At 41.1% G+C, this 14,587-nt stretch overlaps 1 protein-coding gene across 2 annotated transcripts in view; it reads right to left on the reverse strand.

Annotated features, from left to right (window-relative positions):
- Window positions 1–14,587, reverse strand: part of Hmcn1 (hemicentin 1) — a 457,385-nt gene that overhangs the window by 243,685 nt on the left and 199,113 nt on the right. For both annotated transcript variants that reach the window (NM_001271292.2, XM_087580179.1), the window contains 1 exon segment: window positions 135–276. In NM_001271292.2, the coding sequence (NP_001258221.1) occupies window positions 135–276 (142 nt within the window).

Genomic DNA, 14,587 nt, shown 5'->3' on the forward strand with positions numbered 1-14,587 from the left:
GCCTGTATAGAAAGTGTGAAGTCAAAGATTTTCAAGTTTTAAATACTAAGGGTTGGGTCTGACAAACTTGCTCCCAAAATTTCATCAACCTTTCTCATTCAGTAGAAAGAAAGAAGATGATACAAACCCAGTACCTGTGTGAACCCAGGATAAACATCTCATTAATGGTCCAGACAATCTTTGGTTTGGGATAGCCTGTTGCAGAGCACATGATGGAGACCTCAGACCCTCCTGTGAAAGACTGATTCCTGGGCATCACGGTGACTTTGGGTTTTTCTGTAAACAAAATGAGAGTTTGATGGTGAGATGCTCATTTATATTGGCATGAGAGATATAAGTGTTCATCAGAAGTCACTTAAGCTCCCATAATCTACACTTTATTATTTGGAGGTGACCCCTTCCACAGCCCAATCACAGGTCTGGCATTATCGGCAAAAAAAAAAAAAAAAAAAAAAAAAAAAAAAAAAAAAACGAGACCAAAGGAAATAAAGGCCAGAGAAGTCAATTTCCCTTGGAAAGCAAGAGAACTTGACCCTCAGGCCACATTTCTGTCTCTACAAGTCACCATGAGCTGTGCTGCTATCTTCTCCCACCTCTAGGCTCTAGATTTTGTCTGTTATTCTGACACTTCTTTGCAACCAATGACCTCAAGTGGAGCCCTCAGGTCTTTTCAAACATCAAAAGGTTTGGAGACACAACTTGTTCTGGTTATGCTGTCTGCTTTGTTTGAACCCGTATATTTTTTCAACCTATTAATTATATTTCTGTTGAAATCCCACCACGTCTTTCAGGCTATGCATCTCCCATTGTTTACATAGCATTTAACATTGCAAGGGGTTGGATCTAAAAGATACTTAAACGGTTGATGGAATATAAACCATTCTTCAGTCATAATAACTGCCAGCCCCTCTTAAGAGCTCATATGACTCATACATGCAGAACCACAAGACCTCAAGATAACAAGAAATGACAATGACTCAAATTATCTAATGCTTTCCATTTGGATGGACTTTTGAAAAATGGAACTTGAAACCTGCAATTCGCTGTCAAAATATAAATGGGTTGTTGACACGGCTCCTCTGTTGTCACCTGCTTTCTATGTCTGTTGGTTAGGCAGTAAGAAGTCACCCCCAAAGAAGGTGCTATCAGAGAAATAGTAAACAATCCTTTGGGGGGAACCCTCCAGTTTAGATGCAGTAAAAGGAAACAAACGTTCATCCACAGGGCTTGAAATGGGAGGATCCCATCAGTCCTACGAGAAACAAGTCAATTCAGTTGGGCTTTGCTTCTGTTGTTGCTCAGGGTTCTGTACACAAACCTGGAACTATGCCACAGTTACATTTATGAACTGAGTGGCTTTCTATCTCCACATTCTATTTCATTGGCTCTTTTTTTACAATAAAATTGAGCAATTCACTTAACAGCCTAGCCTTAGATATGCTTTGGTGTTGTCCCTGCTGCGAGTTAGTGGGCAAGTTGTAGCTTACATTCACTAAGAGAAATTATTCTCCCGAAGCCTTACTCACTGGAGGGAGGTAGCAATGAGGCTGCTACACAAACAAAGAGGCTAATGAGTGCTTAATTGCTAGCAGCTTACAGTCACCCTCCTCTTTTCTTCTTTTTCCTATTTCCACTGCAGTTTTCGAATTAGGATCTAGTCTTCGAAGTCAAACGTTTGAAGGCTTTTCCCAGCCTGTGGACTTGGTTGATAGCTGCATTAGGGCTAAAGAGATGCATGAGGTCAAAGGCAGACTGGCCACAGCCAGTAAGTTCATATTCTGATTCCATCTGGACTCCATCAGTTTTGGAAGGTTGAAGGTCTACACATGGTATAGGGGTGTCACTGACAATCTTTGGCGGAGGTTGAGAAAGAGGGAGCAATTTCTTTCCATTCTTCCATCTTTCCTTCTTTCCTTCCTTCCTTCCTTTCTTTCCTTTTTTTTTTGTTGCAATTCACTGGGTATTCACATCTATTCAGTCCCACTTTTCTAAATTCAATATTTCTCATGGCTACCTCATGTTAACACAGGACTGCTGCAAAGCTTCAGGCTCCTCTCAAGATTTTTGTCTAAACTTGGTGCCTTGCAATGAAGTCTGCCAGAACTGGCCTGGCATGTATCCCAGCAAGAATCCCACTGGTAGGCTCTGTGGTTCAGATATCAAAGTAAAAATAAATGTCAGTTACTCGAACCAGGATGCAGAAAGTGGAGAGGTTATTGAGCAAATAAAGGCTGGATGTAGGGTGCTGCCTGGGGTCATGAAATAAATCTGCGGGTAACATAGAGATGGGATGACTTCACCCTGTGAGAGGTGAGAAATTTACCGTTGCCCCGGGAAAGACTATTCCTGCACATGATAAGAAAATCAGAAAAGGCAGGAGAAAACACAGGGAAGCAAACCTGGCTGCCCACCAAGTAACACTTGAATAAAGATGGTCAAAATGAGTCAGCCTTAATTAGATTAATAAGGATGCAACACCTCTAGCTGCAATGGATTTAATTGTTAATTTTTAAATGCATGAGGGAAGAATTCCCATTTTAGTAAAGGGATGGAAATAGGGCAAGAGCATGACATAGAAGAATCCTAATTTAACTCTTCAGTGCAAATGGCCTTATTTACCCCCACACAAACCCAATCCACGTCACCTTGTTTATAAAGTTAACCACATTTTAATAGGGAAAGTGCATTAAAGCTGGATATAGAATCCAAAGTCTAGTTTTAGGTCTTGAGGATATGTGATTGATTTTTTTTTATTAACTTGAGTATTTCTTATATACATTTCAAATGTTATTCCCTTTCCCGGTTTCCGGGCAAACATCCCCCTCCCCCCTCCCCTTCCTTATGGGTGTTCCCCTCCCAACACTCCCCCCATTGCCGCCCTCCCCCCATAGTCTAGTTCACTGGGGGTTCAGTCTTAGCAGGACCCAGGGCTTCCCCTTCCACTGGTGCTCTTACTAGGATATTCATTGCTACCTATGGGGTCAGAGTCCAGGGTCAGTCCATGTATAGTCTTTAGGTAGTGGCTTAGTCCCTGGAAGCTCTGGTTGCTTGACATTGTTGTACTTTTGGGGTCTCGAACCCCTTCAAGCTCTTCCAGTTCTTTCTCTGATTCCTTCAACGGGGGACCTATTCTCAGTTCAGTGGTTTGGTGCTGGCATTCGCCTCTGTATTTGCTGTATTCTGGCTGTGTCTCTCAGGAGCGATCTACATCCGGCTCCTGTCGGTCTGCACTTCTTTGCTTCATCCATCTTCTCTAATTGGGTGGCTGTATATGTATGGGCCACATGTGGGGCAGGCTCTGAATGGGTGTTCCTTCAGTCTCTGTTTTAATCTTTGCCTCTCCCTTCCCTGCCAAGGGTATTCTTTTTCCTCATTTAAAGAAGGAGTGAAGCATTCACATTTTGATCATCCATCTTGAGTTTCGTTTGTTCTAGGGATCTAGGGTAATTCAAGCTTTTGGGCTAATAGCCACTTATCAATGAGTGCATACCATGTATGTCTTTCTGTGATTGGGTTAGCTCACTCAGGATGATATTTTCCAGTTCCAACCATTTGCCTACGAATTTCATAAACTCGTTGTTTTTGATAGCTGAGTAATATTCCATTGTGTAGATGTACCACATTTTCTGTATCCATTCCTCTGTTGAAGGGCATCTGGATTCTTTCCAGCTTCTGGCTATTATAAATAAGGCTGCGATGAACATAGTGGAGCACATGTCTCTTTTATATGTTGAGGCATCTTTTGGGTATATGCCCAAGAGAGGTATAGCTGGATCCTCAGGCAGTTCAATGTCCAATTTTCTGAGGATCCTCCAGACTGAATTCCAAAATGGTTTTACCAGTCTGCAATCCCACCAACAATGGAGGAGTGTTCCTCTTTCTCCACATCCTCGCCAGCATCCGCTGTCACCTGAGTTTTTGATCTTAGCCATTCTCACTGGTGTGAGGTGAAATCTCAGGGTTGTTTTGATTTGCATTTCCCTTATGACTAAAGATGTTGAACATTTCTTTAGGTGTTTCTCAGCCATTCGGCATTCCTCAGCTGTGAATTCTTTGTTTAGCTCTGAACCCCATTTTTAATAGGGTTATTTGTTTCCCTGCGGTCTAACTTCTTGAGTTCTTTGTATATTTTGGATATAAGGCCTCTATCTGTTGTAGGATTGGTAAAGATCTTTTCCCAATCTGTTGGTTGCCGTTTTGTCCTAACCACAGTGTCCTTTGCCTTACAGAAGCTTTGCAGTTTTATGAGATCCCATTTGTCGATTCTTGATCTTAGAGCATAAGCCATTGGTGTTTTGTTCAGGAAATTTTTTCCAGTGCCCATGTGTTCCAGATGCTTCCCTAGTTTTTCTTCTATTAGTTTGAGTGTGTCTGGTTTGATGTGGAGGTCCTTGATCCACTTGGACTTAAGCTTTGTACAGGGTGATAAGGATGGATTGATCTGCATTCTTCTACATGTTGACCTCCAGTTGAACCAGCACCATTTGCTGAAAATGCTATCTTTTTTCCATTGGATGGTTTTGGCTCCTTTGTCAAAAATCAAGTGACCATAGGTGTGTGGGTTCATTTCTGGGTCTTCAATTCTATTCCATTGGTCTATCTGTCTGTCTCTGTACCAATACCATGCAGTTTTTATCACTATTGCTCTGTAATACTGCTTGAGTTCAGGGATAGTGATTCCCCCTGAAGTCCTTTTATTGTTGAGGATAGCTTTAGCTATCCTGGGTTTTTTGTTATTCCAGATGAATTTGCAAATTGTTCTGTCTAACTCTTTGAAGAATTGGATTGGTATTTTGATGGAGATTGCATTGAATCTGTAGATTGCTTTTGGTAAAATGGCCATTTTTACTAAATTAATCCTGCCAATCCATGAGCATGGGAGATCTTTCCATCTTCTGAGGTCTTCTTCAATTTCTTTCCTCAGTGTCTTGAAGTTCTTATTGTACAGATCTTTTACTTGCTTGGTTAAAGTCACACCGAGGTACTTTATATTATTTGGGTCTATTATGAAGGGTGTCGTTTCCCTAATTTCTTTCTCGGCTTGTTTCTCTTTTGTATAGAGGAAGGCAACTGATTTATTTGAGTTAATTTTATACCCAGCCACTTTGCTGAAGTTGTTTATCAGCTTTAGTAGTTCTCTGGTGGAACTTTTGGGATCACTTAAATATACTATCATGTCATCTGCAAATAGTGATATTTTGACCTCTTCTTTTCCGATCTGTATCCCTTTGATCTCCTTTTGTTGTCTGATTGCTCTGGCTAGAACTTCAAGAAGTATATTGAATAAGTAGGGAGAGAGTGGGCAGCCTTGTCTAGTCCCTGATTTTAGTGGGATTGCGTCAAGTTTCTCTCCATTTAGTTTAATGTTAGCAACTGGTTTGCTGTATATGGCTTTTACTATGTTTAGGTATGGGCCTTGAATTCCTATTCTTTCCAGGACTTTTATCATGAAGGGGTGTTGAATTTTGTCAAATGCTTTCTCAGCATCTAATGAAATGATCATGTGGTTCTGTTCTTTCAGTTTGTTTATATAATGGATCACGGTGATGGTTTTCCGTATATTGAACCATCCCTGCATGCCTGGGATGAAGCCTACTTGATCATGGTGGATGATTGTTTTGATGTGCTCTTGAATTCGGTTTGCCAGAATTTTATTGAGTATTTTTGCGTCGATATTCATAAGGGAAATTGGTCTGAAGTTCTCTTTCTTTGTTGTGTCTTTGTGTGGCTTAGGTATAAGAGTAATTGTGGCTTCGTAGAAGGAATTCGGTAGGGCTCCATCTGTTTCAATTTTGTGGAATAGTTTGGATAATATTGGTATGAGGTCTTCTATGAAGGTTTGATAGAATTCTGCACTAAACCCGTCTGGACCTGGGCTCTTTTTGGTTGGGAGACCTTTAATGACTGCTTCTATTTCCTTAGGAGTTATGGGGTTGTTTAACTGGTTTATCTGTTCCTGATTTAACTTCAGTACCTGGTATCTGTCTAGGAAATTGTACATTTCCTGAAGATTTTCAAGTTTTGTTGAATATAGGTTTTTATAGTAAGATCTGATGATTTTTTGAATTTCCTCTGAATCTGTAGTTATGTCTCCCTTTTCCTTTCTGATTTTGTTAATTTGGACGCACTCTCTGTGTCCTCTCGTTAGTCTGGCTAAGGGTTTATCTATCTTGTTGATTTTCTCAAAGAACCAACTTTTGGTTCTGTTGATTCTCTCTATGGTCCTTTTTGTTTCTACTTGGTTGATTTCAGCTCTGAGTTTGATTATTTCCTGCCTTCTACTCCTCCTGGGTGTATTTGCTTCTTTTTGTTCTAGAGCTTTTAGGTGTGCTGTCAAGCTGCTGACATATGCTCTTTCCTGTTTCTTTCTGCAGGCACTCAGCGCTATGAGTTTTCCTCTTAGCACAGCTTTCATTGTGTCCCATAAGTTTGGGTATGTTGTATCTTCATTTTCATTAAATTCTAAAAAGTTTTTAATTTCTTTCTTTATTTCTTCCTTGACCAGGTTATCATTGAGTAGAGCATTGTTCAATTTCCAAGTATATGTGGGCATTCTTCCCTTATTGTTATTGAAGACCAGTTTTAGGCCGTGGTGGTCCGATAGCACGCATGGGATTATTTCTATCTTTCTGTACCTGTTGAGGCCCGTTTTTTGACCAATTATATGGTCAATTTTGGAGAAAGTACCATGAGGAGCTGAGAAGAAGGTATATCCTTTTGGTTTAGGATAGAATGTTCTATAAATATCCGTTAAGTCCATTTGTCTCATGACTTCTCTTAGTCTGTCGACATCGCTGTTTAATTTCTGTTTCCATGATCTGTCCATTGATGAGAGTGGGGTGTTGAAATCTCCCACTATTATTGTGTGAGGTGCAATGTGTGTTTTGAGCTTTAGTAAGGTTTCTTTTACTAATGTAGGTGCCCTTGTATTTGGGGCATAGATATTTAGGATTGAGAGTTCATCTTGGTGGATTTTTCCTTTGATGAATATGAAGTGTCCTTCCTTATCTTTTTTGATGACTTTTAGTTGGAAATTGATTTTATTTGATATTAGAATGGCTACTCCAGCTTGCTTCTTCTGACCATTTGCTTGGAAAGTTGTTTTCCAGCCTTTCACTCTGAGGTAGTGTCTCTCTTTGTCTCTGAGGTGTGTTTCCTACAGGCAGCAGAATGCAGGGTCCTCGTTGCGTATCCAGTTTGTTAATCTATGTCTTTTTATTGGGGAGTTGAGGCCATTGATATTGAGAGATATTAAGAAATAGTGATTATTGCTTCCCGTTATATTCATATTTGGATGTGAGGTTATGTTTGTGTGCTTTCATTCTCTTTGTTTTGTTGCCAAGACGATTAGTTTCTTGCTTCTTCTAGGGTATAGCTTGCCTCCTTATGTTGGGCTTTTCCATTTATTATCCTTTGTAGTGCTGGATTTGTAGAAAGATATTGTGTAAATTTGGTTTTGTCATGGAATATCTTGGTTTCTCCATCAATGTTAATTGAGAGTTTTGCTGGATACAGTAACCTGGGCTGGCATTTGTGTTCTCTTAGGGTCTGTATGACATCAGTCCAGGATCTTCTGGCCTTCATAGTTTCTGGCGAGAAGTCTGGTGTGATTCTGATAGGTCTGCCTTTATATGTTACTTGACCTTTTTCCCTTACTGCTTTTAATATTCTTTCTTTATTTTGTGCGTTTGGTGTTTTGACAATTATGTGACGGGAGGTGTTTCTTTTCTGGCCCAATCTATTTGGAGTTCTGTAGGCTTCTTGTATGTCTATGGGTATCTCTTTTTTTAGGTTAGGGAAGTTTTCTTCTATGATTTTGTTGAAGATATTTACTGGTCCTTTGAGCTGGGAGTCTTCACTCTCTTCTATACCTATTATCCTTAGGTTTGATCTTCTCATTGAGTCCTGGATTTCCTGTATGTTTTGGACCAGTAGCTTTTTCCGCTTTACATTATCTTTGACAGTTGAGTCAATGATTTCTATGGAATCTTCTGCTCCTGAGATTCTCTCTTCCATCTCTTGTATTCTGTTGGTGAAGCTTGTATCTACAGCTCCTTGTCTCTTCTTTTGGTTTTCTATATCCAGGGTTGTTTCCATGTGTTCTTTCTTGATTGCTTCTATTTCCATTTTTAATTCCTTCAACTGTTTGATTGTGTTTTCCTGGAATTCTTTCAGGGATTTTTGTGTCTCCTCTCTATGGGCTTCTACTTGTTTATTTATGTTTTCCTGGAATTCTTTCAGGGATTTTTGTGTCTCCTCTCTATGGGCTTCTACTTGTTTATTTATGTTTTCCTGGAATTCTTTCAGGGATTTTTGTGATTCTTTCAGGCATTTTTGCGATTCCTCTCTGTAGGCTTCTACTTGTTCTCTAAGGGAGTTCTTCACGTCTTTCTTGAAGTCCTCCAGCATCATGATCAAAAATGATTTTGACACTAGATCTTGCTTTTCTGGTGTGTTTGGATATTCCATGTTTGTTTTGATGGGAGAATTGGGCTCCGATGGTGCCATGTAGTCTTGGTTTCTGTTGCTTGGGTTCCTGCGCTTGCCTCTCGCCATCAGATTATCTCTAGTGTTACTTTGTTCTGCTATTTCTGACAGTGGCTAGACTGTCCTATAAGCCTGTGTGTCAGGAGTGCTGTAGACCTGTTTTCCTCTCTTTCAGTCAGTTATGGGGACAGAGTGTTCTGCTTTCGGGCGTGTAGTTTTTCCTCTCTACAGGTCTTCAGCTGTTCCTGTGGGCCTGTGTCTTGAGTTCACCAGGCAGCTTTCTTGCAGCAGAAAAGTTGGTCTTACCTGTGGTCCCGAGGCTCAAGTTCGCTCGTGGGGTGCTGCCCACGGGCTCTCTGCAGCGGCAGCATCCAGGAAGACTTGTGCCGCCCCTTCCGGGAGCTTCAGTGCACCAGGGTTCCAGATGGTCATTGGCTTTTTGCTCTGGCGTCTGAGATGTGTATGCAGAGAGCAGTCTCTTCTGGTTTCCCAGGCTTGTCTGCCTCTCTGAAGGTTCAGCTCTCCCTCCCACGGGATTTGGGTGCAGAGAACTGTTTATCCGGTCTGTTTCCTTCAGGTTCCAGCGGTGTCTCAGGCACAGGGGTCCTGCCACTCCTGTGCCCTCCCCCACGGGAGCCCAGAGGCCTTATACAGTTTCCTCTTGGGCCAGGGATGTGGGCAGGGGTGAGCAATGTTGGTGGTCTCTTCTGCTCTGCAGCCTCAGGAGTGCCCACCTGACCAGGCGGTTGGGTCTCTCTCTCACAGGGTCTGGGGGCAGAGAGCTGCTGCGGGCCGGGATCCGCGGGTGTGGGACTTCCGGTAAACACAGAACGTGCCCGGTCCTAGAGGAATTCTGCTTCCGTGTGTCCCAAGCTCACCAGGCAGCTTTCGTGCAGCAGAAAAGTTGGTCTTACCTGTGGTCCCGGGGCTCAAGTTCGCTCGTGGGGTGCTGCCCACGGGCTCTCTGCAGCGGCAGCAACCAGGAAGACCTGTGCCGCCGTTTCCGGGAGCTTCAGTGCACCAGGGTTCCAGATGGTCTTTGGCTTTTTCCTCTGGCGTCTGAGATGTGTGTGCAGAGAGTAGTCTCTTCTGGTTTCCCAGGCTTGTCTGCCTCTCTGAAGGTTCAGCTCTCCCTCCCACGGGATTTGGGTACAAAGAACTGTTTATCCGGTCTGTTTCCTTCAGGTTCTGGTGGTGTCTCAGGCCGTGATTGATTTTTAGTTGAGGTTTTCATCATAATTTCACAGCCATCACTCACTTTCCCACCACCATGACCCCATCAGCGCCATCACCATGCACAGAAGCAAACTACTAGCCAAAGAAATGGCACCATGATGGTGGAATAAGGAAATACTATGTTTTATTTCTAAGTTATTTAAAAAAACAAAATATACATTTTAAGAAATAATGTCTCACCAATGATTCAAAATAATTAAATACATACTCATTTGACTCATTCAAACAGTTTTAAGTCTTGGGTGCCTTATGAACTATTGAAACAAATTATACAGGTCCAAGAAAACAATCATCACACCTACTAAAATCATCAAATTAAAAACAAATATCATCACCCCTTGGCAATTGCCAGGATCATCTAGGAGGAGGCGTCTGTCCTAACTAATGCAAATGGTTTATTGTTCTTGAGCCACTGGCTGGAAAATTTCAAAGACCACACCAAAGTACTTTCTCTTCTAGAAGATTTAATCATCAATGACAAGTTAGTCAGATAACAGTAATACTTTTCTTTAAAGGGAAGGTATTTTTTTAAGGTTTTATTTAATATGTATGAGTACACTGTAGCTGTTCTCAGACACACCAGAAGAGGAAATCAGATCTCATTACAGATGGTTATGAGCCACCATGTGGTTGCTGGGAATTGAACTCAGGACCTCTGGAAGAGCAGTCGGAGCTCTTAACCACTGAGCCATCTCTCCAGCTCAATGCTAATACTTTTAACCTAAGTAGTTATTCACAATATTTACCACCATGAGCACACAGAGAAAGTTTGGCAAATTTCTGTATGTTTTCACGTACTTTCACTCAACATCCATTTCTTGAGAGCATACTGTGTTTCAAATACTTTGTGCTGTCAAGGATCTCACGACTATAAATGTGTTGTTTTGTTTTTAGGCTGTATTTCTTTCTAGTCAATTTGCTGAAATAGGAAGGCAGGCTGAACTTTGTGTGTATTATGTGCAAAGTACTGAATGCCAGACTTACTTTACGGATGAAATAATAAAGCCTAGAATAGTTCAATAATTTACCCAAGGTGCTTGAAATATAGAGCTGGAAGTAACCTTGGGTCTTGCTGATTCCACGTTGTCTATACTTGAACAGAAGTAACACCTCCTACTACAGAAGGTTATGCTGGGACAGCTACATTTGTAGACATAAAACGGAGCAACTCCTAGCACTTAGATGCTGGGTAACTGTTGCCTTATATGTTAACTGTCTGTTATTTGCCAAAGTATAACAGAAATAAGTACTACAGAATTTTAAATGCCCTCTGTATGTATACTAGGAAATATAGCCATTATTCTAAAATTCTATTTAGATTGTCCAGCTAGTTACAAGGAATGCTTATTACTTCTTATGAAACTTAGGACCGTCTCTAAATACTTAAAATTTATTATTGTTTTAAGTAGGAACCTAAAATTCTCTTTCTGCTTTACTGACAGGAAAGAAACATGCTAATACCTACGTCCCCTGGAGCGTGTTAAATAGTAACAATGGTGCGAGGAGCATGTGTTCATGTTCATGCAAAACTCATACTCAGAGAAGGGATCCTGGACCTGAGAGGTCCTTCATCTGTCACCTCGGAAAGCATCCTTTCAATTGCACTGTTGTCTCTGGTGACATGGACTAATTAATGACAGATATTCACCCTTCCTTAATATTATAGAAAACGTACAGATCCACCTAATGTTCCTACAGAAACATTACGGAGGAACACTGGAGTCTTTGGCCCTCTGGTTTCCACGTGATAGCAAGTGGCCCTGCGGCTGTAACTAGGCACTGAATCTGTGTGGATGAAAGCAGGCCTCCTGTGTTTTCTCGAGCAGTGAGCATCCTCCTTATGGGGAGGGAGGAACAGCTAAAATGCTCACTATTCTTGTTGACCCACAAAACTGGGAGACTGTTTCAAACAAGACTTTAAAACGAACGTCGCACAGGTAAATAGAGCTTGCCACTTATTCTAACTTCTAAACCTGACCAGCACAAGCATTTGTAAGTCTAACAGCTACTGAATCACACTAAACATTTTTTTTAAATCATTTTAGCTTGGTGTAAAACTTTACAAAACTAGAATGTCATATTCCCTAAGATGGGGAGAACGGATTCAAACAATACCAAAAAATAACAGCTTAATAATTTTTTTTGTGAAAGAATTACCAGATTATAAGTTTGGGTTTTACATGTATGCAGTAATGTGCTGGCATGTGTTACAACTGGAAAAGAAAACACTTACATAGTGAAATCTAAAACTTGGGATGTGACTCAAAGAAACCACTGGAAGCTAAAAAAACATGAAAGGTCAGGTGAGGGACCCAAGAGACGAAGGGGAGGACCTACATTCAACCAAGCCATCCAGTTGATCTATGTTGTTGGAAATATAGCTGATTTACTGTGTTCCTGAATCTACTTTTCATTGTGGGTGATACGTGTCATGAGCGTGTTAAGTAATCTATGAGATGCTCATGAACAAGGCTACATGAGAAACTGGAAAATAATTAGCATTGAATTCCTAAAACTGATTTCTACTCCATTGTACAACTGTAAAATGGGTTTTGCAGAAGTTTCTCCTTCTTCTAAACAACTGTATTTGTCACAGAGAAGGCTAACTTCAAAACATCACATAATGACTACCATTCATTGAGTTTTCTGAGAACTATGATTAGTTGTTCTATCCCAGCCTGAAAAACATCTATCTACCTACTGATTTAGGTCACTCGGTTTATGCAAAACATGTTGACATTGTTCACAAAGTAATTACTTCCATTTCTGATTAGCAGAGTAATCCCCCTGGTGCTGGTGATGACTGGTGTGCATGAAGCTTGCACAATGAAAATGACATAATCTCAGTAAGAACGATTTATACGCTCACTCCCTGAACTTGCCTTTGATCTGCAACTAGGAGAAATGGCAGAGGAATATATTTCAATATTTCAAAGTTGCCCCTTGCTAACTAGTGAAGTTCCATGAGTGGCCAAGTATTCCTTCCAAAGAACCGAGGATGACAACCGAAAAACAATCAATCAACCATACAAACAAACAAGCAACAGCAACGGAATCAGCTGTCTGGAAAAGAAGCTGCCCTACTGAAATCCAAGTTAAACAATCCCAGGCTCGCCTAACAGTACACACCTGGAGTCCTAGTACTCTGCAGGCAGAGGCAGGAGAATTGCAGGTTTGAAGACAGCTTGAGCGATAGAGCAGAACACTGTATTAAAAAAGTAAGCTTTCCAAGTGGTACGTCATCAATGGAAATACAAAGACCTGCTTATAACTTCTGCCAGATGGAAATTATTTCCTAAATGATAATAATCCAAGAGAATTTGAGTCATAGTTTCTTAATGTGACAATTGAGATAAGCTTCCTGAAATGTCTTTGCTGTGTCTGCCTTTATTCTCTCCACTAAGAGTAACATCCATTCTATCCAATATGGTAGCCAAAATCCCCATCACCACCAACTCCCTCACAAACTCATGACCTTTCCCATTGATTATTACCCTTACAGATGTATACATATAAATATATAAATACAATTTACTGAGTCCATTTAGTTGCTTGCATGTATATGTTTTTAGGGATGATCACTTGGTATTGGGTAAGCAACTACAGGGGTTCATTCTTGGGGAAGAGTAATTTGCCCAGATACAGGCAGAAGTATTAATCTCAGAAGACAGCTAATCTGTAGACTTATCAGTAGGTGGCGCACCAGCAGCAAACCACATAGGCAAGAAGCTAGATAAAAACAGATAGATGCTGGATTTGCCAAAAATAGAAATTAAAAAAAAAAAATCCACCCTTAAATGCCAATGTGATTGTGAAATTCAGCTATTAAGAGAAGGGTGATAGCCTAGCGGCTGACTCAGACAGATACAGACACCCACAGCCAAAGAGTGGATGGAGCTTGGTGCCTCTAAAACTTCTCTTGGTAACATCTTGAACTATCAAAAGTCAGTTAATACATAAAGGGATCACTTCCTAGAAGCACACAAGAGTCATAGAACCAAGCACAACTCCCTCGGACTTTTGAAGGAACCATTAGAATCTAACGACCAATTTTGTTGGTAGCCAAATACACTCGCTCCCTTGCTCACTGTATGAGAGAAGAAGCCACCAGGCAGTGGAAGAGCTTCTGCCATGGAAGTCTAGTGTGAAGTCGCAGCATCCCGTGCACTCATTGCATTTCTCCCTCCCTTCCTTTATCACAACCACAACTTTCACCCGGCCCTTCTATTCTGATATAGCAGACAGACCCATGCCTGGAACCTTTTCCTTCCTTCGGCAACTTAAACCTGACAGTCCCACTCAGCTGGTTTCCCAGTGGGTGCTTTGTCATTTCACTGAGGCAATGCCAGAAACTCTCAAACCTAAGTGATTCCTCCCCTTCTATAAGAAAGGGGCTACTGCTGGCTGGAGGGAACAGAGGCAGGTGGATCTCTGTGAGTTTATGCCAGCCATGTCTATGTAGCAAGACCCTGTCTCCAAAATGAATAAATAAATTATCTAATTAAGCAAATGAATAAGGTTACAGAGGATGGGACAACCGCCTTGAGAATGGTTTTCTTTGTTGAACTGGGCACCCTCAAGCTCCCATTTCTGAATTCCTCCTTCCTTGACCAGGCACCTGCCTCCACTTGGAAAAGCTCTCTGACCACCTGAGCTGACTTACTTTTCGTGGAATTCCATAGGCGTCAACTCCTGAAAGAAGCCCTTCTTAATCTACCCAGCATTCCAAGAGGCTTTAGGATGCTTTGATGTAGTCAGTCCCCATTCATGTAAATATTCATTTTAATGCCTTTATTACATTATGGTCATCGTTTTGCGATTGTGGTTTTTTTGTTTGTCTTATTTTGTTTGTTTGTCTTATTTT

This window comes from Rattus norvegicus, chromosome 13 (genome assembly GCF_021556685.1).
Source record: "Rattus norvegicus strain SHRSP/BbbUtx chromosome 13, alternate assembly SHRSP_T2T, whole genome shotgun sequence".
Classification (NCBI taxonomy): domain Eukaryota; kingdom Metazoa; phylum Chordata; class Mammalia; order Rodentia; family Muridae; genus Rattus; species Rattus norvegicus.